The sequence below is a fragment of the Scheffersomyces coipomensis genome, assembly GCF_036884675.1.
Source record: "Scheffersomyces coipomensis strain NRRL Y-17651 chromosome Unknown DFJ63scaffold_9, whole genome shotgun sequence".
Classification (NCBI taxonomy): domain Eukaryota; kingdom Fungi; phylum Ascomycota; class Pichiomycetes; order Serinales; family Debaryomycetaceae; genus Scheffersomyces; species Scheffersomyces coipomensis.
In genome coordinates this window covers 37,590-60,705 of record NW_027042900.1, presented here as the reverse complement: position 1 = coordinate 60,705, position 23,116 = coordinate 37,590, and the positions used below count along the sequence as shown (strand labels likewise).

At 30.2% G+C, this 23,116-nt stretch overlaps 13 protein-coding genes across 13 annotated transcripts; 6 read left to right on the top strand and 7 right to left on the bottom strand. All coding sequences in view use genetic code 12, as the record gives it.

Annotated features, from left to right (window-relative positions):
- Positions 1–84: 84 nt before the first annotated feature.
- Positions 85–1,216, top strand: DFJ63DRAFT_337877 (uncharacterized protein; the record flags this gene model as incomplete). Its single annotated transcript, XM_064908613.1, has 2 exons — positions 85–540; positions 572–1,216. 2 exons carry the CDS (start codon positions 85–87, stop codon positions 1,214–1,216), a joined length of 1,101 nt encoding a protein of 366 aa, XP_064759295.1.
- Positions 1,217–2,317: 1,101 nt separating this feature from the next.
- On the top strand, positions 2,318–3,430 carry WSC1 (Wsc1p; the record flags this gene model as incomplete). The annotated part of the gene is made up of 1 exon (XM_064906617.1): positions 2,318–3,430. One exon carries the CDS (start codon positions 2,318–2,320, stop codon positions 3,428–3,430), a length of 1,113 nt encoding a protein of 370 aa, XP_064759294.1.
- A 168-nt stretch (positions 3,431–3,598) lies between these two features.
- DFJ63DRAFT_255327 (uncharacterized protein) lies at positions 3,599–5,580 on the bottom strand. Its single transcript, XM_064904476.1, has one exon. The coding sequence runs from the start codon at positions 5,271–5,273 to the stop codon at positions 3,996–3,998; it is 1,278 nt and encodes a 425-aa protein (XP_064759293.1). The 5' UTR covers positions 5,274–5,580; the 3' UTR covers positions 3,599–3,995.
- On the bottom strand, positions 5,581–8,417 carry DFJ63DRAFT_255186 (uncharacterized protein). The gene is made up of 2 exons (XM_064904475.1): positions 6,654–8,417; positions 5,581–6,542 (listed from the first exon to the last, which is right to left on the bottom strand). The coding sequence occupies exons 1-2, from the start codon at positions 7,989–7,991 to the stop codon at positions 5,889–5,891; spliced, it is 1,992 nt and encodes a 663-aa protein (XP_064759292.1). The 5' UTR covers positions 7,992–8,417; the 3' UTR covers positions 5,581–5,888.
- Positions 8,418–9,776: 1,359 nt separating this feature from the next.
- DFJ63DRAFT_254954 (uncharacterized protein) lies at positions 9,777–11,451 on the bottom strand. The gene has a single exon (XM_064904471.1). The coding sequence runs from the start codon at positions 11,395–11,397 to the stop codon at positions 9,799–9,801; it is 1,599 nt and encodes a 532-aa protein (XP_064759291.1). The 5' UTR covers positions 11,398–11,451; the 3' UTR covers positions 9,777–9,798.
- Position 11,452: 1 nt separating this feature from the next.
- On the top strand, positions 11,453–13,214 carry URA1 (dihydroorotate dehydrogenase). The gene has a single exon (XM_064904464.1). The coding sequence runs from the start codon at positions 11,778–11,780 to the stop codon at positions 13,116–13,118; it is 1,341 nt and encodes a 446-aa protein (XP_064759290.1). The 5' UTR covers positions 11,453–11,777; the 3' UTR covers positions 13,119–13,214.
- A 96-nt stretch (positions 13,215–13,310) lies between these two features.
- DAM1 (Dam1p) lies at positions 13,311–14,198 on the top strand (the record flags this gene model as incomplete). Its single annotated transcript, XM_064908612.1, has 1 exon — positions 13,311–14,198. The coding sequence occupies one exon, from the start codon at positions 13,311–13,313 to the stop codon at positions 14,196–14,198; it is 888 nt and encodes a 295-aa protein (XP_064759289.1).
- Positions 14,199–14,328: 130 nt separating this feature from the next.
- Positions 14,329–14,562, bottom strand: DFJ63DRAFT_337869 (uncharacterized protein; the record flags this gene model as incomplete). The annotated part of the gene is made up of 2 exons (XM_064908611.1): positions 14,329–14,346; positions 14,371–14,562. 2 exons carry the CDS (start codon positions 14,560–14,562, stop codon positions 14,329–14,331), a joined length of 210 nt encoding a protein of 69 aa, XP_064759288.1.
- A 100-nt stretch (positions 14,563–14,662) lies between these two features.
- DFJ63DRAFT_254712 (GET complex subunit) lies at positions 14,663–15,783 on the top strand. Its single transcript, XM_064904465.1, has one exon. It carries the CDS (start codon positions 14,762–14,764, stop codon positions 15,743–15,745), a length of 984 nt encoding a protein of 327 aa, XP_064759287.1. The 5' UTR covers positions 14,663–14,761; the 3' UTR covers positions 15,746–15,783.
- Positions 15,784–15,820: 37 nt separating this feature from the next.
- Positions 15,821–16,948, bottom strand: SHY1 (Shy1p; the record flags this gene model as incomplete). The annotated part of the gene is made up of 1 exon (XM_064905374.1): positions 15,821–16,948. One exon carries the CDS (start codon positions 16,946–16,948, stop codon positions 15,821–15,823), a length of 1,128 nt encoding a protein of 375 aa, XP_064759286.1.
- Positions 16,949–17,188: 240 nt separating this feature from the next.
- Positions 17,189–19,616, bottom strand: DFJ63DRAFT_254714 (uncharacterized protein). Its single transcript, XM_064904466.1, has one exon. The coding sequence runs from the start codon at positions 19,229–19,231 to the stop codon at positions 17,429–17,431; it is 1,803 nt and encodes a 600-aa protein (XP_064759285.1). The 5' UTR covers positions 19,232–19,616; the 3' UTR covers positions 17,189–17,428.
- Positions 19,616–20,655, top strand: DFJ63DRAFT_255178 (uncharacterized protein). The gene has a single exon (XM_064904474.1). It carries the CDS (start codon positions 20,001–20,003, stop codon positions 20,340–20,342), a length of 342 nt encoding a protein of 113 aa, XP_064759284.1. The 5' UTR covers positions 19,616–20,000; the 3' UTR covers positions 20,343–20,655.
- DFJ63DRAFT_254947 (putative ferric-chelate reductase) lies at positions 20,367–23,091 on the bottom strand. The gene has a single exon (XM_064904470.1). It carries the CDS (start codon positions 22,768–22,770, stop codon positions 20,392–20,394), a length of 2,379 nt encoding a protein of 792 aa, XP_064759283.1. The 5' UTR covers positions 22,771–23,091; the 3' UTR covers positions 20,367–20,391.
- Positions 23,092–23,116: the final 25 nt, after the last annotated feature.

Genomic DNA, 23,116 nt, shown 5'->3' with positions numbered 1-23,116 from the left:
AGCAGATTCTTCTAGATTTGTAACACTTGCATTCAACACTTTTTCTTTCTAATTAAAAGAGTAATATATGCAAAGAGTAATTTAATGACGACTACTGAACACAATTATAATTCAACCCAAGTTGAAACTAAATTAGATGAAAGTACATTACCAGATAAATTAAAAGGAACTACAAATTTGGTCATCTTAGATGATTCCACATTCACAGATAGCCTTGATAACCTCTTGATTCCTCCTGTTCCCACTGAAGGTCAAATCCTCTACCATAATAAACCATCTGCGTCATATGAAGAATCACTGCAATTGTTTTTCGATAATGCTCATAAGTTTAATAATCCAGATTCTCCACTTGTCATCACTTTACAATTCAAACTCGGTAGTAATGATGATGGAAAGTCAATGAATGATTTGATTCTGAAAGCAAATATCATTAATATGATGGGAAACTTTAAATTCAAACTCTACATTTTTAAAATCGTTATTGATAAACAACCTGATAAGTTTAAATTACCACCAGTAGAAGATTTGACGCCATTGAAAGTTATTGCTTTTAGATTTGATACTGATTAAGAGAAATGAAGATGTTGCGATGTATAACAAATTAGAAGTGGACTATAAAGAACGTCATAGTTGTCAGCCAAAAATTTCAATTCTGTGGTTAGGTCCAGAAATTCAAGAATTACATTTAGGTCAAAAGGTAAGATTAGATGTATTTATTAAAAGAGATTATCCAACTAAATTTCCTAATTTGGAAACGGTTGGTTTTGAATCTTATTATGCTGGTACGGTATGGACTATGGGTGAACTTGTTAAATCCAATGGAAGTTTAATTAAGACCATAACTTTGGGTTCCATGAGATCAGTATTATTAGAGAATTTACCTGTATTACAAAAATGTACAGTAAGAGGATACGAATTACGTCATTATCGTAGAATGATGGAGCTTATGCGTTCATCTGAAGTAATTCATTATTACGGAGAAAAGTTTGATTACTTTGATCATCAATGTCGTATGTATAGAAAGAAACATCCTGATTTAGATTTCTATTATCTGTTTAATATCGATGAAAAACCTACCAGAATTCCTTCACCATGTGAAGATGGAGATCCTATACCAAGAACGTTTGGAACTGAGTTTCCATATTGGGATGAAGAGATTCCAGCACCTTTCTTACCTCCTGGTATGATTTGTTATCTTAATGGTGCTAGACCTTAAATTGGGTTTAGAATATTTGTGGCAATCATTCACGTACTTTTCATAGTTTTAATTACAAATTTAGTGATGTTAAATATATGCTAATTAATGAAGCTAAACGCAAATTTTAATGTAGAGTTCACAATATTGTGCTTAAAAAATAATTAACTAATTTTTGCGCTTGTTAACCGGTAACTTTGGTCATATGACTGCGAACGTGATTTTCATTTACTGTTTTAGTTTTACAGTTTTTGTATTGAGGTCTAGACTAGAGATTTTGAATCCAGTTCAATTACACCCCATTCACCTCTCCTAATAAAAATATAAACAAAAAGGGGGGAAATTTTTAAATATTACGCGTTAATTTATTTTTATACTATATGAAAATGTCGTGTCTCGGTGTCTCAAAAAGTTTCTTTTTTCCAGTTTTTGTCAAATTTTCCAAATGCAGACAAAAATCTAAAAAAAGAGAGTAAAAAAAATTTTCTTCTTGATACAAAACAGACAATCATCAACAGAGGACAAAACAGCCAATTAGTTAAAAAAAGAAATAGGCAACAGGGCCAAGTAATCCATAGTAAATTTATATCATCCTTCCTTTCATTCAGTTTCCTTTGCTCTCCTTTTCATCACTATCATCATCCATCCATCCATCCATTCATCTGTCACCATCTCATACCCCATATACCCATACGGTGAACCAGTTCTTAAGATCCTATTCCATTCATTCATAAGACATACAGATCTCGGTTAAAAAAAACTTTTTCTGTTTTACCTTGTTTACCCATTCTATCGTTAAACATCAAATTCAAAAAGTCTAACCATATAGTCCTTTGGTTTTTGACTTTGACTTTTAATCATCTTGTTTGAATCAGCAGTATCATCGTTTTTTAGAAACTAGACTTAACTCAGATTCATTCATCATATTAATCATATCTATCTTGATCAAATCAATCCTAGTTCTGATCTATCATATATGTTATTATTGATTCAGTAAATCTTTGAATTCATTCCTTTAATTAAATCAATCAATCCATTCATTCATTTTACTTTCATTTAATATCCTCCATACATTCCTTCAACTTATACCCTCCTTACAAACACAACCCATCTATACACATAATGATCACTCTATTCATACTTTCTTTATTACTTAGTCAAGTAAAAGCTGATTCATTAGGTTGTATTCTGTCCCTACCATCTTCCGCCAAATCGATAGGAAGTTACACTTGGCAAACTCCTTCTTATTGTGCCAACGAATGTAATGGTTATGCTTACGTTGCCATTAAAAATGGTATGGATTGTTATTGTTTATCATCCTTACCATCTGGTTCTTCAGTAAGTAGTAGTCAATGTAGTGTTCCATGTGCTGGTTATGGTCAAGATATGTGTGGTGGAACTAATGCTTTTGGTATTTTCCCAGGTAATGGTAATACCAATACAGAAGCTATTGAAACTGGTGCTACTACAAGTCAAACTACCACCACTCAAACTACTTCAACATCAACTAATACTGCAACTACAAGTCCAACTACAAGTACTACTAATACTGCTAATAATTCTGATAATGAAACTGTTCAAATTATTACCAGTACTGGTACTAATAGTGGTAATATTATTTATAAAACTGTTACTGAAGGTCCATCATCTGCAACTTCTCCAACAAGTTCATCAACTTCATCTTCAAGTTCACCATCCGGTTCTTCATCTCCATCAGATTCAACCTCATCATCATCCCATAAAAAATCATCCAACATTGGTCCTATTGTTGGAGGGGTGATTGGAGGTTTAGTTGCATTGGCAGCTATTGGAGGTGGTATTTTCTTTTTCATTAGAAGAAGATATGGTGATGATGAAGATGATGAAGATTATGATGAAGAACAATTTTATGATTCAAAACCAAGTGCAGGATTAGGTAGTAGAAGAGGTACAGGTAAAGGTACTAGAAGAGGTGTAAAAACTAATAGTGCATTCGATATGCCAATTATGAATCCATTTGTTCATCCTAATGATAATGTTAGTAATAATAGTAGTGATAATAGTAATCAACCATCAATTCCTCCTAATGTTTTAGGTGGTGGAAATGCTGGTGCAGGAGGTTTAATTGATCCAAGATTAAATCCTTCTATAATGGGTAGAAAAAGATTAAGTGAAGGTTCATTAGCTGATGAAACAGATTATTCAAGAAAAATCTTACATGTGATTAATCCTGATAATAGTAGTACGATGGGTTAAAACTCGTCATAGTATTAATGTTTATTTTCATCTTCATATCCCACCTTTTGCATAGACTTTTTTTTTAATATATCATCCTTTACGATCTTCATTCACTTACTATTTATTTCAATTCATTTCATTTCATGATTCTTAAAAATATCGGGAATCCTCCTATAAATAACGGTTTTGTTGATATATTAACAACTAAAACTGATCGGTATTAACCCGTCTCTACCCTCACTATCGAGATCATCTATCTCCTTCCTTTTTTGTCCTTTCTTTTATTCTTTTTGGTATGGCAATTTTTTTATATATTATTATTATTACTTTTTTCTTATCCTCTCCTCTCAAATGTATAAATCTATATATATTGTTTAGATTCAACATCTCCTTCTTTCGCTTTTTAAATATATTTTTCATTGTTCTGGTACTTTACAAAAACTTACAAAGTGTAGATTAAAACTTGTTTCTTTCCTGATTTATAAACCTGTTTATATTAACAAAAAAATTAAAAAAAGAGCCGTGCTTCTATATAACGAATAGTTGTATATATGTATGTATGTATATAGGGTGATTATTACTATTATCTCGATGAATGAGTTGTGATGGAGAAATTCGAATAATCTACCGTGATTAAATCTCCAAACACACCCCCTGGACCTGATCCTGGATTAGTAGTTGGATTTGAATTGGTCGAGGTGGTGGTTGAACCATTTTGTAATTGAGTATGATAAATATAATTAAAATTCTCCACTTGATTAATTTCAAATTTAATAAATTCAATAATATGTTTGAATTTATCAAATGATAATTCATTATGTTTAGTTAATTTTTCAATTAAATCTAATTCTTCTACAATTTTAATTAATTTAATTGAATTTTCAATCGATTCATTATCAATATTATTAGTACTGGTGGATAAATGACTTATGGCAGGTAATAAATAATCATCAAGTTCAATACCTTGGATATTTTGAGTTAACACTATTAACCATGTATTAGCGATTTGTTCATATGCCATTAATTTTGTATATTGGAATTCATTGGATGAGAATTTAGGTAAATTATGAATTAAATTAGTAATGAAATGTAAGAAATTTAATGATTTAACAATATTAACTTCGATAGGAGGTAAGAAATTTAAAATAAAATCAGAAAGACAATTTAAAAATTCTGATAAATAAGGTTTGATTCTTAAATATGAATAATCACTTTCTTCATCACATTTATAAGGTAAATGATTAAAAATTTGATTGAATTTGAATTGTAATAATTCCATTGAATCTTTAATGGTTGGTTTAGGAGATAAATTATTGATAGTATTATTAATTTCAGGATGTAAATTAACTAAATTTTGTAATAAATCTTGTAATGATTTATGATCTAAAACTTCAATTAATCTTGATACGGGTAAACTTTGACCTGAAATACGAGGAGTTTTTGATTTTTTATTACGTTGAATAGATGTAGGTAATTCATGATACTTTCTATTACTTGAAGTTGATGTTGTAGAAGTTGTGGATGGTGGTGATGATGATGATGTTGTATTTTTTTGTTCGTCTAATTTACGTTTCTTTTCATTAGTTATGGAGGGTATTTGAGGTTTAGGTATGGTTCTAGGCACACTTTTGGAATGATATAAAGAACTTGATGCAGTTGAAGTTAAGGCAGTAGTAGTAGTAGTAGTGGTAGCTTGATGATTATTACGTTGATGATGCAGATGAAGATGATTAGTATTAGTATGGCTGGTGCTGGTAGTTGAGATGGTATTAGCATTATCAGACCCTGTTTCTAGAACATTATTTGAATCAGACTCAGGATTATGGGTGGTCACACCCCAATGGAATCCAGCTGAAATCATGATATGATGGATAGAAGGTGTATGATGATGATATTATAGATGTATCTAGCTATATATGGTCTTCCCCTCAAAAGTATAGTTTTAAATTTAGGTAAAAGGATGGAAAGAAAGCTGTAAAGGTGCAAGGTTTGAATTCTAGGTATTATGATCTGTGTTAAGTCTATTTAACTCTTACCTTCACCAACTATATGGTGATACCTTGTTAAGCTAATATGGTTAATTAAAGATGTTGAAACCAGTTGATGGCAATTTGTCTAATTATATATTTCCAAATTTAAAAATTCCGTCAAACAGACGAAGGAGGAGCCAGACCACACACAAAAAAAAGAAATTTTAAAGCAAGAAGAAAAAGAAGGGTTACCCGCCATTAGCCATTGCTACCATATTTAACCACACTTAATTAAACATACCATAACATAATACTTATATTTTAAAAGATTTATATGAATAAAAGAAATAAATAAAATATGTATAATAGTAAGAATAAGAATAAGAATAAGAAAATATAGAAAAAAATAGCATGACACAACATAACATAAAATAAATAAGCAATCAAAAATAACTAAACAAAAATTAAAACAAACAAATTAGAAAACAAAAAAACTTAATACCACTTTAATAATAATCATTACCTTCATATTCATCATCACTCAACTTATCATCATCATCTTCTTCATCTTCAAGATCATCAAGATCATCATCATCTCCAAATTCATAGGCTGATTCTGATTCTTTATCATAATCAGCTTCATTGAATCCCATATATCTATTTCTCTTTAATTCAACTTCATCATCAGATTGAATATCTTCATCATCAGTCAAATCAGTCACACTATGATTCACCGATGAATCAATCGATAATAACAGTTGTTTTTGTTTTCTTTCATATCTTTCGTCCTCTTTTTCTTCTAATTCAATCTTTAATTCATGAATTATATCAAAACATTCCTCTAATAATGCATTTAATGTCCCTTGACCTTCAGGAATTTGATTATTAATATAAAATTTCCCATCACTTCTTAAATTATCTAATGATGCTAATTTAAATTGAAATGGATATAATTCTCGTAAATTATTTAATCCATCAACTCTTTTAATATCTAATAAACATTTTCTAACCGTAGATAATTGATTATGAATAGGTTGTAAGGATTCACTAACTGGTTCAGAACTTTCTAATAATTTATAAACTAATCCATAACTTCTTCTTAAAAGATATAAAATTAAAGTATGATTTTTTCTTAAATGATTATTTATAATAATTGATTTTTCACTTATACTATGCTCACCTTCTTCTGATTTTTCTTCTTCTTCTTCTTCTTCTTCTTTAATTTCTCCAGCTTGTTTGATTTTAAAATCAAGTTCAATTTGATTTGATTTAATTTGATTATTTAATACAATACGTTGTTCATCAATGGTTCTTAATAATTTTTGATATCCATATAAATCAGTTTCTCTCATGGTCCATCTTCTAGTAATTAATAAATTTTCTAATTTTTGTTTTAAATCTAATAATTGACTATATATAGATTCAAATTTATTATTAATACTTCTTAAATTCTTTAAATTTTCATTTTGTTCATTAGAATCATCATCTAAATTTAATTGAGATAATTCAATGGTTAAATTAGTTGAATCATTTTGAATAACTAAATCTTGTAATAAATTATTACAATCATCAATTAATCCATTTATAACCGGTTGAATCTTTTCATCACTAGCTTGTTGTTTTGTTGGTTCAACTTTTTTAGAATGAAATTTTCCATCATTTATATCTCTTAAACTTTCAATTTCTTTTAATTCTGATTTTAATTGACCAACTTTAGTAAGAATCTTAGGGTCTTTAGATTTACCCTTACCATAATGATACATTTGACTTGAAGGAGATGATGATGATGTGGTTGATTTATTACTATCATTATCAGTAGTTAAATAATTCAAAATAATCTTCCGAATTGAAATTAATTTATTATAAATCAATTCTAAATCAGATGGGAAATTCTTAAAATTGGATTCTAAGGAATTATAAAGAGTTTGACATTTATTTAATTTGGTTCTTAATAATAAATTCTCTTCAACACGATGATGAGCTTTTCTTTGATTAAAACTTGATATGGCACCTGATTCATCATTTTCTTCATCATCATCAGATTCAGGTTGTTGTTCAATAATAGTTCTGATTTCATCTAATCTTATCTTTATTGGTTTTAAATCTTCTAAAGTATAAACTTGACCTTCCTTTAAATGATCTAATAATTTACTTACCGTACTTAAAGAACTATAAGTTGCCGGAGCAAATTTAATTAATCCACAAGTTACAAAACAAAGAGATAGTAATTGCCAAATATCATCAATTAAAAAATCATTATTATTAGGTAAATTTAAACTTAACCCTTTTAATTCTTCATCCTTTCTAGTAATCTTTAATTCATGTAACCATGATAAGAATTTATCATAAATCTGATAAATTTGTTTAGAATTGATATATTTATTTCTATTATTCTTTAAGGTTAACACTGTATGATAAATCTCAGCCAAGTTTTCATGAATTGGTTTTTCATAAATTGGTATTTTATGACCAGTTCCTTGTTGTCCCGGAACCAATGGTTGTACCGGTGGCTGTTGTTGTTGCAGTGATGATATTGATGATGAATGGGAATGTAATTGGGATGGGTTGAATGCTAACGGCGTTGAAGGTCTTGAGTTATGATTGGTCATTATAATGCAGTAGTAGTAGTAGTAGTAGATCTTACCTTTCAATCAAATTGGTTGAATTGAAATGGTCAACTAAGTTGGGGTTGATATATTACTAAGTAGATATGACTTATAAAGCGAATTCAATTGATAAAGATTTCCGCTCTTCGGTACAGTCGGTAAGTTCGGTATGGGCAGTACACCTATAGTATATGCTATTCAATTGGATTGATTGATTGATAAGGGGATTGAATTCTAAATAGAACAAATTGATACGTTATGGATTTGGTGTTGTAAATTTATGGGATCATGTTGTAAAAATGAAAATGGGCTTTTTTTTTTATATGAGAAATCCTGACATCAGAGAATGTCGTGGTGGATGCTGAGCTTCACCCTCAACAAATAAATGTCGAATGTAATGTCGTCAGTCCCTTTTTGGGTAATTAACTGCTAAAGTGGATGCTAAAATTTATATGAATTGTATGAGTTTATAGTATTGGAATTGAATATGTTTGTATTTTACAAGTTAATGCTTCTTATTGTGAGATGGAACTAAACTTGATGAAATATAATAATTGGTTTAACTTTATATTCTGTTCTAATTCATCAGCGGAGATAAAACTACAATTTAACGAGAAGAGAAACAACATTCAAATATGATGGTTATATCTATCATCCATGATACTGTATTTACTTACTTGACTTTATATCATATCAGAAGCTCTACTTCTATATAACTTTAATAAAATATGTGTTGCATGTAGTTTCTCAATTTTGCGGCCATTTGAAAAACAAAATCAGAGTATAACCATAACTCTCCTTCTTTTACTTTTATGGCGGTTACCAATATATCATCAGTTGAAGGTTTCAAACACCATGACATCATCTTCTACTCCTTCTCCAAAGAGACTTAGACCCATCATTGAAATCCTTCCTCCCGATCAATCTACTACTAGTACCTCTTCAATTCATCCTGATGATCAATTTGAAGTGGATTTTATAAGAGCTACTTTAGCTTGGGTTAATGATTTCCCTGTTTCAACCCCGTTAACCCTTGATAATATTAAAAAACCTACAGTATTATATCAATTATTCAAAGTCATTTTACCTGATGAAGATTTCACTAATACTGATTTGATCAATACTGATAAAGAAGTTATGTTATTTAAATCAGATACTACAAAGCAACAACAAGATGATGGTTGGTCTGAGAGTAATAAAGTCATTCGTCAAAGTCTTTATCTTGAACAAGTATTCAAGAATCATATCAAGAGATATTTCTCCAAAGTATCAAAAGTTATTGTTGATGATGATGAATTATTAGAAATTAAAAGATTACCATTCCCAGTTGAACAATTGAATTGGATAAAATTATGCGTTTACAATGATCATTCTCAATTATTTAAATTTTGTCAATTATTAGTATATGTTTCAACTTTCACTGCCAGTATTTCAGGTATTTCAAGTGTTTATCTTCAATTTATTGATGAAAAAGATGCAAAATTACTTACAAAATGGATAAAATCTTTAGATAAACAATCAAATGATGAAAATGATGATTATGATTATGATGATATTGAAGATAGTATTAGAATGAAACTGTTTAAATTAAAGAGAAGTTATAAATCTGATCCTGTTTCACCTCATTCTATTCCTCTAAAAGTTATGCTCAATCAAAATATTAATACAGAAACACGTAAAATTACAGTTTTAGAAGTTGATTATAATGCATTAAAATGGGAAAATACAGTGTTTGCAAAAGCATTGTTTTCATCAAAACCTAAATAGGTTCTTACTTTTATATATATATATGTATGTACATATTATATAATTATTTAAATCTTGCTAAAGCAGGACCTAATAAATCTTTTTCTTCTGGTAAACCTCTATCTTGTCTATATTTCTTTACTCTTAATTCTTTTTCTAATTTCAAATTTCTTTCAATTCTTAATCTTCTTTGATCTATGACATTTTGAGTCTTCTTACGTAAATGTCTTCTTAATGCGGAATTCTTAGCACTAACATCAGGTCTAATTTCCATTTTATTTAATTTATCTTGATCCTTTTCACTCATATCTGAAATTTCTGTAATTTGACCTGGTTTTAATCGTATACTACTAGCTCTTTTATCAACTGTACCTATCACATTTGGATCTAATGAAATAGTATCAGGCGATAATTTATTCATCAAGGATCTAACTTCACCTTGTTGTCTTTGTTTAACTGATTCATATGGATTGATTTCAAGAGCATCATAATTAGCTTCACCCGCACCTGGGATAACTAATGAACTAAACCCTTTTGAATGTCCTACACCTAATATATCTTCAAATGGGACAAATTTTGCTCGTTCAACTTTTGATGATGGTATTAAATGATTCATATATGGTTCTGATTGTTTAGATTTGAAAATATCTTTCCAAACCGTTATATGAGGTCCCCAACTTACACTTATTAAACCCGTATCAGAAATATCTAATGATTTGGCAGGAGTTGGAGTATAATAATGATCTAATTCTTTTAATTTTCTTAAATCCCAAACTTTCATTGATTTATCAGCTCCACTTACAACCATATATTTTCCTTCTCTATCAATTGCTAAATCAGTTATTGGACCACGAGCAGATAATATTTTGGCTAATGGAGTAGACATATTTGGAGCCCATAATGATACAGTACCATTTGAATGACCAAGATGCATGACGGCATTCCATGGATTTTGTTTTAATGCTTGAGTTGGACCTAATTTGGTTCTTAATTCAGATACTAATTGACCAGTTGATACATCATGATATTTAAGAAATCCCGTATTTCCGGCGGTAGTTAATAAGAAATGATATGGTAAAAAGTCCAATAATGTACTATCAACATGTTGTTTTAATCGATGTAATTCTGTACCTTGATTATCATAAATATAAGTATATTTCTTTTGAGCCACTGCAAAATATTGATTATTATGTAAATATTTAACAGCATGAACGGTTTCATTAAGGAATAGTTCACAATTCATACTTCCTTTTCTCCAATCTATAGATGCCACATGACCTTTTATCCCTCCTAAAAGTAAATCACGACCATTTCTACTATAATCAATTTGATATGGGCCCAATTTTGGTAAATTTAATTCAAATTTCTTATTCACAGTTTGTTCATCCAAGACTTCTTCTATATCATTTTGTTTGAATTTAAATGTCTTTTCCATAGCAGAATCAGCTTCCAAAAACCCTACATCTTCAGTAAGTAATAAATCAGTTCCTGCTGCTGATCTAAGGGCTTCTTTATATTGATGATCTATCTTTCTTAAATTGGCATTCAATTTCTTATCCTTGGAATATTTTCCTTTCTTCTTTTTGGCTATCACACTAGCACTCCTTTCGAACTTTTCAGTCCCTGGTCTATCTATAGACCCCATCTTAGCTGGAGGTGCCATTATATTTTTTATATTATTTCTATATTTATATCAATTTCTAGCTATAATACTATACTTCACAGTGCTTAAATTTTTTTTGAATTCTGATGGTCTTCTCAAAAAAATTGAATTTCCTGTATATAACAACAAACTCCTAACCGCAATAATTAAGGTCTTAACTATGGTGAGTAGAAGTGAAAAATAATGATTACATCAACAGATGGTGGTGTAACTATATTCAGAAGGTTATATATTGTTCAATTGAAAATTTTTCATATATAGACATACCTTTTTTTCATTCTAGGTTTTTCAATTGTTGTCCGTATTGTTTACTATTCTTTGGTTAGTACTGGTAAATTATTGTCAATAAGGAGAAAACGAATCAATCATTCTAAGTAACTATGTACTCATTTGGTAGATCTTTCAAACAAGGTAGTTTAAGAGCTACCTGGGGTAATATTACCAGTAAGAGACTTTTACAAACTTCTGGTAAGAGAATTCCTTCTCCTCCTCCTCCATTACAATCTAGTTTCATTCCAAGAAGTCCTATCACTTGGGCCATTGGTTTTGTGGGTTTAGCTGTTGGTGGTTATTACTATTTAGATGCTAGATCAGCATTACATGAATATATCATTTGTCCTATCTTTAGAGCTACCACTTCTGCTGAACAAGGTCATAAATTAGGGATCCTTTTTATGAAATATAACTTAACCCCTCGTTTATTAGATGATGATATTAATAATCCTGATGATATCTTAGGAGTTGATGTATTTGGTTCTCATTTAAGAAATCCAATTGGTTTAGCTGCTGGTTTAGATAAAGATGGTGAAGCCATTGAAGCTTTATTTAATAGTGGATTTTCATATGTTGAAGTTGGTTCAATTACTCCTTTACCTCAACCTGGTAATCCACAACCTCGTTTCTTTAGATTACCAAGAGATGATGCTGTTATAAATAGATATGGATTCAATTCTACTGGTCATTTCAATGTTATAAGTAATTTAAAATTAAGATTCAATCGTTTATTTGAATCAATTGCTAATCCTCATTCCATGGCTTTTAGAGAAGGGAAATTATTAGGTATCAATTTAGGTAAAAATAAATTAGGGGATGAAATTGAAGATTATGTTGCCGGTGTTGAAAGATTAAGTCCTTATGCTGATGTTTTAATTATTAATGTTTCATCTCCAAATACTCCAGGTTTAAGAGATTTACAACTGGAATCAAAATTAACTAATTTATTAACTACTGTCGTAAGTAAAAGAATACCTAATTTATTAGGAAGATTACCTCCAATCTTAGTTAAAGTTGCTCCTGATTTAACTGAACCTGAATTAGAATCAATTGCTAATAGTGCTAAACAATCAAAAGTTGATGGAATTATTATTTCAAATACTACTATTCAAAGACCAAAAGATAAACTTTTAACTACTGATGAAGATTTAATTAATGAAACTGGTGGTCTTTCAGGAAAACCATTAAAACCATATTCCTTAAAAGCTTTAAGAACTTTAAGAAAATATACCAAAGATTCTAATTTAGTCTTAATTGGTTGTGGAGGTATCTCCAATGGTAAAGATGCTTTAGAATTCGGTAAAGCTGGTGCTACGTTCATTCAATTATATACTGCTTTCGCTTATAAAGGACCAGGATTACCAGGGAAGATCAGAGATGAGTTGGTTGGCTTATTAAAGCAAGAAGGTAAGACTTGGCAAGATATCATTGGTGAAGATGATAAATAAGTCTAAGTCGTCTTTTTGAATTCGTTATGTATTGATGTTTGGATGTTTTGTGTTTATCTTTTTAATTTTTTATAGTATCGCGTAAATCTTAAAAAAAAAGTTCATTTTTTGATTTTTATAAATATAAACAAAAACAACAACTATTGTGTAGATAGATATACATAGATATCATTAAGAATAAATAAAGGGATCATGTCATCTTCTCGTCCAGTGACTCCTAATCTGAGGAGAAGTAGTGGGAATAATAATAGCAGTGGTAGCGGTGCAGGTTATAGAAGACATCTGCATCGATCATCTGGTGTTTACCTTTTAACTCAATCCCCCAAGATTCATTATCCTATTGATCCTGATCATTTACCTTTGGAATCAACTTTAAATACAGAGAAATTTGAAAGATTAAGTGATTCATTAGAAGAATTGGATGCCAATATCACCAACTTACAATCAATTCATGATGCCATATCAAATCAATTCAATGAATCATTTGCTAGTTTCTTATATGGATTAAGTATTACTATGTGGTGTGTTGATTTTCCAGGATGTCCAACTAAAGAAAGTTGGTCTAAATTACAATCTAGAAGAGAATTGGATTCAAGAATCAATGAATTACAAGATAAATTAAAGCAATCAAAATTAAAAAATGAAGCATTAAAGAAGAAATTAAAAGATCAACAACCTCAAGAAAGAAGATCATTATTGGTGAATCGAGCACCACCAGCAACTACTGAAGAAGATTCATATTTAACTAACGAAGGATCCTTCGTATCATATCCACAACCAGTATCATCATCACTTGCCACATCTAGATTATCAAGAATACCTCAACCTATAGGGAAGCCATCCACCAGGGAAGTAACAGTTACATCTAGTAGACGAACTGGACCTAATTTGAATCAACCTCCACGATATCTTAAAGGTTTATTTGACAGTACCAATAATAGAATATCCACAACATCAACATCATCTACTACACCATCTAATAGAACCACAAAATCAATTTTAAAATCAGGTCCACCAAGAAGAAATCCTCCACCTTTAAGAACAACTCCAAATAGAATATCAAAGAGATCCATAAGGTGAGTCCTATGTTTGTGTCTCAAGTATGTGAAAGATTTTCATTTATGTATGTTATGTATTATTAGTCCCCTTTTATAACTACCCTTCTTATACCCCGTAACACCCCTGTAATATACAAAAGTAATACTTTATACTAGCTACCTTCAGTTAACTTTAATAGTAATTCATATTTGACTTGTTGAACTGATTTCTGTTGTTGACTTGCAATCACCAATAAATAATCCTTATTCTCCATTGAATTTATGATAGTTTGTTGTCTTAATTGTTCCTGATAATTTAATGGGGTTGATGATTGATTCGAGTTATCATCACCATCCACTAAGAATGGACCTGATCCTGAAGATGGTGTTTCTCTAGAATCTTCCATCGTTCGTTCGTGTGACTGTTATGGTCTTACCAATTGGAGTTTCCTTAATTAGTCTGTTCATAAAGGCAACCCACCACAAATAAATTGGCAGCACAAAAAAAGAACGAGATCGAAACAACACAGAAAAAAAAGTATCACCAATTTTTCAAATTAGCATACACTTTAGATTCATAGACGGCATCCTCATATTCGATCAACCATGTCTGAAGTGAAACCATTGAGTGCAGAAGAGAAGAAGAGACTTCTTCGTGAAAGAAGAGCCGCTAAGATGGCTGGTGGAAATGCCACTGGTAGACTTAATAATATCTTAAATCAAGGTTCTTCTGTTCAAACTGAGGCAACTTCTGTGTTGGATAAAGAAAATGATACCACATCATCAACAATTTCTACAGGAGTTGAAACAAGTTCTACTCCTAGATCTACATCCATCCCAATTCATCATGATGATGATCCTGAAATTCAAGATATTACAAGTTTCAGTCCAACTCCTGAACCTGAAAAAGTATTAGCTTCAAGTGAAGATATTGATGCTATGTTCAATAAGATCTTTTCAGGAGCTCAAATTCCAACGGGACCAGATGGTCCAGGAGGTGAAGATCCTTTTGCTCAAATGTTAAAAATGTTAGGACAACCAAATGGAGCTGGTGCTGGTGCTGGTTTAGGTGGTATGCCAGAAGATTTATTTAATTCTCAAGGTAATCCATTTGAATTAAATGAAGAAGAAAATCAATATCAAAGAGAATTGGCTGCTTATAATCTTTATAATCATAAAAAATGGAAATTCAGATTCTTAATCATTAGATTTTTCTTAATCTTTTCTAATTTCTTTTATCATTATATTACCATTCCAACATTTAAAGCTTCATCTTACTCATTCATTAGAGGTATTGCTAATACCGATTCATCCATCACCACTACAAGTTTCATCACTTATTTCACCACTATAGAATTAATCACAATTGTATCTTATTATTTAACCAGTGTCAAATATGATTTATTTAAAACTACTACTGAAAATAATATCTTTGTTAAGATAATATCATTTGGATCAATGGTTTTACCTCAATTAGAACAATATCGTCCATTATTAGTTCGTTTATTAGCTTATTATGAATTATTAGAGGTGATTCTTACAGATTTGTCCTTAGTGATTGTCTTATTTGGATTATTAAGTTTCCTATAAATAATTATGTAAAAAAGAAAGAAAGAAATAATAATAATAATATATATATACAAGATTTAATGTTTAATTTTTTATTTATCTAAAGTTCTTCTTCATTTGTTGTCTCTTTGCTTCGATCACTCTTTCAGCTGATGAGTATTGTTTCTTTTTCCAGAAGGCATAAACTAAACAAACTGTACTGGCGACTGAAAGTCCGAACCAAGTAATAAGATATTGTAAATGATTATTACTGAATTTAAGTTTTGGTAATGGCGCAATTGGTACACCTTGAGCTATGAATTCTAATTCTTGATATACTAAAGTAGAATCATCATGTTTGTCAAGAATTAAATCAGCTTCATCTTCTTCAGCAGTATGTTTTCTATTGGTATTATAAAGAAATCCCAATATTGAAGATTTGTTTGATTTCAATTCTATTTCTTCATTATTATGTTTCCAATCAATATGATCAGTTAAATCATATATCATTTGACAATAGATTGGTAAGGATCCAGTTTGTTCAGCCATTACAGGCACATCATGAACATGGAATAATCTTTCCCCTTCTTTATGATCAAATTGTAATCCTGATTTCTTAGGCATGGATCTAAATAAAGCAGTAATTTCAATTTCACCTTGTGGGAAAGCTAAATGTGATAAATAACCTTTCTTTCTGGTTTCAGGTACCACTTTATCCTTATGAATCCATCCTCTTTCAATTAAAATTGGTTTACCACCTGAACTTCTTACAAATGGAGTTATGACAAGATAACCTAATTCACCATCTCTTAATCTAGGACCTAAGAAGATTTCTTGACTATAATCGAAATGACCCTTACATTTGAATCTTCTATATTCAAATTGATCAATCACACTAGGATCAAGTTCAGCAGGAATTTCTTCAATGGGAGGTTGAGCTAAAGCATTTTCACCTCTTGAAATCAATTTAGTCTTCCAATCCAACCTTTGAACTTGCCAACAACCTAATCCAAAACTTATCACGGGCATAGCAAGCATTAATCCCAATACGATCTTTCTTAACGTTGATGTTTTAGCTTGATGTTCTAATGTAGTTAAATCTCCCTTCCCCGATCTAATTGGTTTCCAATCAACGGTTGAAGTCTTGACGGATCTAATGGCGCGTCTAATCACATTACCACCATTCTTACCACTAATGTATGGAGTCAGTAGTATTCGTCTTGACGATACACCTAGTTTAAACATCTCAATTCGTGATCTCCAAGCTTTAAAGGATGCTGTTTCTCCTTATAGTAGTTTATCTCACCATTAAAAATCTTTTTTTTTTGATTTTGGTACACTTTCAATTTTCTGTTTTTGCGGTGTTTGAATAGGCCCTTTAACTACCTAAATTTTACATTTCTCTATATAATGTTAAATGAAGCTACTATCAAGAACTATGAACTATTTTCATATAATGTAAACTGTTGCTATGATGTGATTTGATAATCGTGGTGTTAAACCTTTAATAATTATGCCGTGAATCATCATTAGGATCTATTTTGGTTTAAAGCTGTTCAGTATATAAAAACAGCTGCAAATTGAGTTGTTTAAGGATAAAGGACCGGTGATGGAAACAAGATAAGTGTGTCAACTGTTAAAATATTCACATTGAAGAAGATTTGAATTGGACTATCGAAATTAGCGGTTATAGTATAATCTACTTACCTTACACAAACTATCTTATTATCTCGAGTTTGAATCACCAAGCAATAAAGTTAAATTCTCAAAAACAGATGTGTCAGCCTTACGATTAAGGACCCTCTTTCCAAGAAATAAGTGTATTTTGTCATAAAATTTAAGTAGTTCATAAGGTTTAGTAGGAAGAAAATCATCGGTCACAGAGAGTACAAATGATTTGATTTTTGTTTTCCTCTTTATTGCCTTATCTACTTCACAAAATTTGAATGAAGATAATACTGATAAGTATAATGTCTCCAATGATTCATGTTTTGCAATTGAAGTATTGAAATAAAAATCTTTCGGTACTTCATCTTGTATGACCAAGCTCTTTAGATTTATGGGCCATTCAATGTTAGGTGAAATAAATGAAATTTGACAACCTTTAATTGATATCAGCTGCAATAAAGGACATCCATTTTCATTATTGAATAAATCACAAGTTTCATCAATGGTTGTGATAGGATTACGACACACTTGTAAAGTTTTTAAACAACGAGGGGGTTTAAAATGACTTAAACTTTTGATTCCACATGAAACTAGTTCAATGTTAGTTAATTTTAAAAACTCACTGAAATTTAAGTTACTGAATACAAGTGGTTCTTCATACCGACTAATCTGAAGATTCTTAAGACTTGACTTACAATGATCGAAGTTAAAATTGTTTAGTGACAACGACAAGTCACTAAAATCTAATTTAAAGCTTTTCAATCTAGTTGGAAGGTTGTATGATTTGTTTGGGACAATCATTTTTAAATTTTGAAAGACTATATTTTCAAGACTAGAAGGGAATTGTAAATCAACATACGGGATATCCATGACTGAAAAAGTTGAATATAAGTGTAAATCAATAATTGAATCTGGAAACTGGGACAGAAATTTATAAAATGAATGGCCACAAACACTGAACTTGATTAGATTAGAAGGTAATACACCAAATACATCCTTGAAAGCACCAGCTTCGTTTTTCAGATCATCAAGAGTTAGACTCTTTAGATTAATCGGCCAATCTTGTCTTGATTTAATTTTAACGTACTCACAATTTTCATTCTCTGACTTACTCACATATTTAACAACTATCTTTAACTCTGTAACCCCTCTTGGTACATGTTCAATATTAAATCTTCTCCCTTTCAGAATATAAATTCCAAAAGTTTTTAGATTCACAAGGTTTGCATAATATTCTCCTTCAAATGCATTATCGATAGATAAATCAGTTAAATCCTCAAATGATGGTAAAGTTAATTTAATATGACTTAAATTTGTAACGAGATGAAATGATTTTACATAAAGCCTTGAGAAATTTAGCTTCATAGACCGTTCACCGGATGTCATTTTCAATATCTTTAAGCTAGTAATATAAGTAAAATCAATAAAACTGATTAAATCATCATATTTACTATACCTCAATTCATCAAAATTCAATTCGAAATTGAAACAGGATGGCAATCCTTCAATATATTCAAGGCAAGACCGCTTAAAATATTTGCCTTCCTTAAAATCTAATCGTACGCTGATTGAAGGTTCTCTATCACCCATCAATGCTACCACATTTGCAATGCCATTAATAAAATGAAATGGTTTGAAACGATGTTTACAGTTAATCTCATAAGTTAATTTCTCATTTGTTATATGTTTAATCTCAAGCTTCTTAGTTTCATCATCTTTGGTTAAGGATTGGAATAAAAGAATATCTTGTATAGTAGTATACTGTAATATTTTGACCATTAATTCGATTGGAAACTTAGGATAATATACTGAAAAGAATTTATATATGTAATAGTCACTAGGATTTATTCTAACTGTCATTGGAATATGTGATATAATAACTTTAAAGAAGAAGAAGAAGAAGTGATTGAAAATTATAATTTTGATATGCTACCACCATTTCGATTTTTATATTCAGTTAAAAATTACTTTCATGATTTTTCATACTATCCTTAAAGATTATTCACAGCATATTAAAAAGCTCTTGATAGTGCCCCTTTTAAAAGTTATAATTCAAATTCATTTTGTGACTAAGAATCTCTTTATGGTAGCGCGATGTTGAAGAAAGTTTAATTAGTGATGAACCTACTTAAAAATCAATTGAGTAACTTTACCATCATAAATACTAGTTTTTCTTATAAATAAGTTCTATGGATAGGTCTTGATTAGTTGGTATACTAAGAATATATTCATGGAACCTTTTTAATATGCTTAAGGGCTATTTTAGCTTGCAACTATATTTCTACCAACTAATACTCATTTACTTGACTCATATAATCCACTCTAACCCTCTCACTAAGTTTGCCTAAGCTGTGGGTATACCCAAGTCCTCATCACTTGGTTATTTGTTGCTTATCTAATGGTTTGAGTCCTTCAGTCTCTAGACAAAGAAGGAAGGAAGGAAAGGAGCCATTTAGAGCCAAGAGCCAAAGTCATGTGATGTGTTATTCCTGCATATAATACATATTAATTTTGGTTTCAATTTTGCGGTGTTTGAATGGGGATAGAGATCTTCCCCCAACTTTTATAAATAGGGAGCTAGCTTTGCTATTGATCCTGATTTTGATTCAATTGATTCTTGATTATCATCATGGTTTCTGCAATGTCTGAAGAAAGGAAAGAGAGGATAAACCGATACAATAAACAATTGTGGCAAGCTGGGTTCACCGGATGTCTAAAGGGAACATTGGTAGCTTTAGTATCAGGATATTATATTAATTATAAATATAATTATGGTCATAATGTTAAATTCTTTAAAACTCCTTATAAGATCTGGTATTTGATAAGTTGGAATGTAGTGGGGATAATCTTCACTACTGATATAGCTAAGATTAAAATCAGTAAACAGATTGCAATTGAAGATGAAATTAAACGGAATCTTTATCTAGAGGATGAATTTAATAAATTGTACAATAAATCAGATAAGAATTGAATCTATGAATGCAAGAATATGTATTTTGTCATAAACATATATATATAACCTAAGAATAGAAAGCTTCTTCATGAAATTTCAACCCATTTTCATTAGCCCATAATTTAACATTTTCAACTAATGGTTTAGGACCAGCAGATATAACCCAAATATTCTCAGCATTGATATCTTCTTGTTTTACTTTATTTTGGGGTAAATCACGACAACACACTATATTATTATTATGATCATGTTGAGGTCCAATACATTGAGTGAATCCTTCATTAATACACCAATTATAATATTTATAATTCAATTTAGGCCTGCCCTTGAATATTTTATTTTCAATATTAAGTCGTCTGATGGTTTCTCTGAATTGTTTTAAAGCAGAGTTTGACGTTGATGTGGTATTAAGAATGAATGGTTCATTGATACTTGATTTACGAGAATGAGTTGGTGATGTTATATGTTTGATTTTAATTGATTGTTGACTTTGATCATATGTAACTTCTTGTTCATAATTGTGAACTTCAAATTGACTATTAGGATGTAGAAGTCCATCATCGTAGTCCTCCTCCTCCTCATCATCATCATCATTATCATCTTCATGATCGTCATCAGCTATGGCAGATTGAGTGAAACTTCTATATGAATAATCCTCAATTTCACAGGGACTATCACTTGCATCATCATCAGATTCTTCATTTCCAACTGAAATCTCAACATTTTCATTCTCATTCTCATAATTTAAAGTATTATGTTTATCATCTTCGAAATTCAAATACTCTTCGTCGACTTCTTGTTCATCAAAAAGATCATTTGAACTATCAGGTATTAATAATGATTGTTCACCTAATTCAAGATCAGGTGGAAGTGTATGATTTGTAATGGTACTTTTACTTAATATAGATCCATAACTCATTCTATTCCTTAAATATTTCGTACTATTAATATTAGCATCATCATAATTTTTCCCTGTTATAAAGATTTCAAAATCATCACCATGAATAAATCCATCAAAAAATTTTAAAATTGTAATATCTCTAAAATCTTTAATAACCCAAATGATTTTACATGGTATACCATGATAATTCATCACTCTTAAAATCGGTAATGCAAATGAAATGGCTGAACCACCAATAATGATTAGGATCCTCTTAGCATTGATGGTTAATTTTGAGATGGAGAATGTTTCATTTGATGTTTGTTTTGAATTTACAAATAATAAATGAGGATCATAACTTCCTGTAATGAGGTATGATTTATTATTAAGTAATTTGAAATTACTTTGTCTGATGATTAATTTTTGGGTTGAATCTTGAGGTAATGAAACTAAAGTATAAGGATGATAATTAGGGATTAATTGTTTATAAGCTCTTACTATGAAATTTGGATGATAATTAGTTAATCTTAAATGAGAACCAGGTTTGGTAGGTAAATTCCTAAGACATTGTCTAGGGAATTCAACTAATGACAAGTTAGGTGACACGTCAACTACTCTTAATGAATCTAACTTGGTCGTTAAAGTGAGACGATAATAAATTTGATACAGCAATATCGCTATGTTGGCAATCGTATAATTAGTGATTTTATATGGTCTAACATGAAATTGTAAACATATGACAATAACCCATGACCAAATATAATGATTAATATAGAATAATTTATAATATTTGTTTCTTAATTTTGAAACTGATGTAATTATGATGATTATAAACCCCAATATGGCAGCCCAACCATATAAATTTTCATATTTATATAATTTAAACCATGTATTTTTATATTGAAAGTATCCAAGATAAAGGAAAGTATGAATAATAGCTTGGATGATAATGATACGAGATAACCATTTATGAATGGGTAATAAAGTTAAATAAAGGGTATTAGGTAAGGGTGATGGTCTTAAACTAAGAAATAATACAGTGGGTAAACAAACCGTACATATTCTACCTAATCTCTTAGCTAAGAATATAAGATCTCCATGATAGATATCAACTAATGATAATGATGATAAGACAGTCAACCAAAATATGATTTGAATGATAGTTGAAATATGATAGATTAAATAAACTAAAGCTAACTTTACTTTCAATGATATATATGATTTTAAAAAATTTGAAGATTGAATAGCACCATTCAATTTCAGATTGATAGATCGAAGGAATCTGAATTGGCCTGGGTTATATCCATGCTTTATAGCATACCTATTGATCGGGATCAATAATACAAATATGATTAAGATTCCAGTTGTGATTAAACCATATTTATTGGTGGTCTCTTGACGTAAATGTTCATATTCTCTTGATTTCCCCTTTGGATAATGGAACAGAAGCCAAAAATCAACTAAGAAGTTTGAACTTGGCTTAGATGGATCTGGAACATGTTCTTGACCCTGACCGTTTCCAGGACCTTGAATTTGATCTAGACTGTTGAAAATATGTGTCGTCATTATAGTTCTCCACACTTCTTCAACCCAAATTTGAACAATCTGGCCACTAAAACTATCTATCACGACTTGAAAAACAGATTCTAGTTTGATTAAACTGACCGTTTAGGAACTGACTCCTAGATATATATCTAAAATAAATAATCTTTTAAAATGTTGTGGAATTATTGCCAATAATTCAAATGGCTGTCATAATTTTTTGAGTGATGAATTTTCTTTTTTATTTTTTTTTTTTTTTGATCTGATAATTTTAAAGAGAGGCTTCTTTCCTATTTAGGCAGTGCTTTCCGATCCGGATAGAATAGTCCGAATCCCATAGATGAAATAGATAAAAAATTTCATTAAAAAC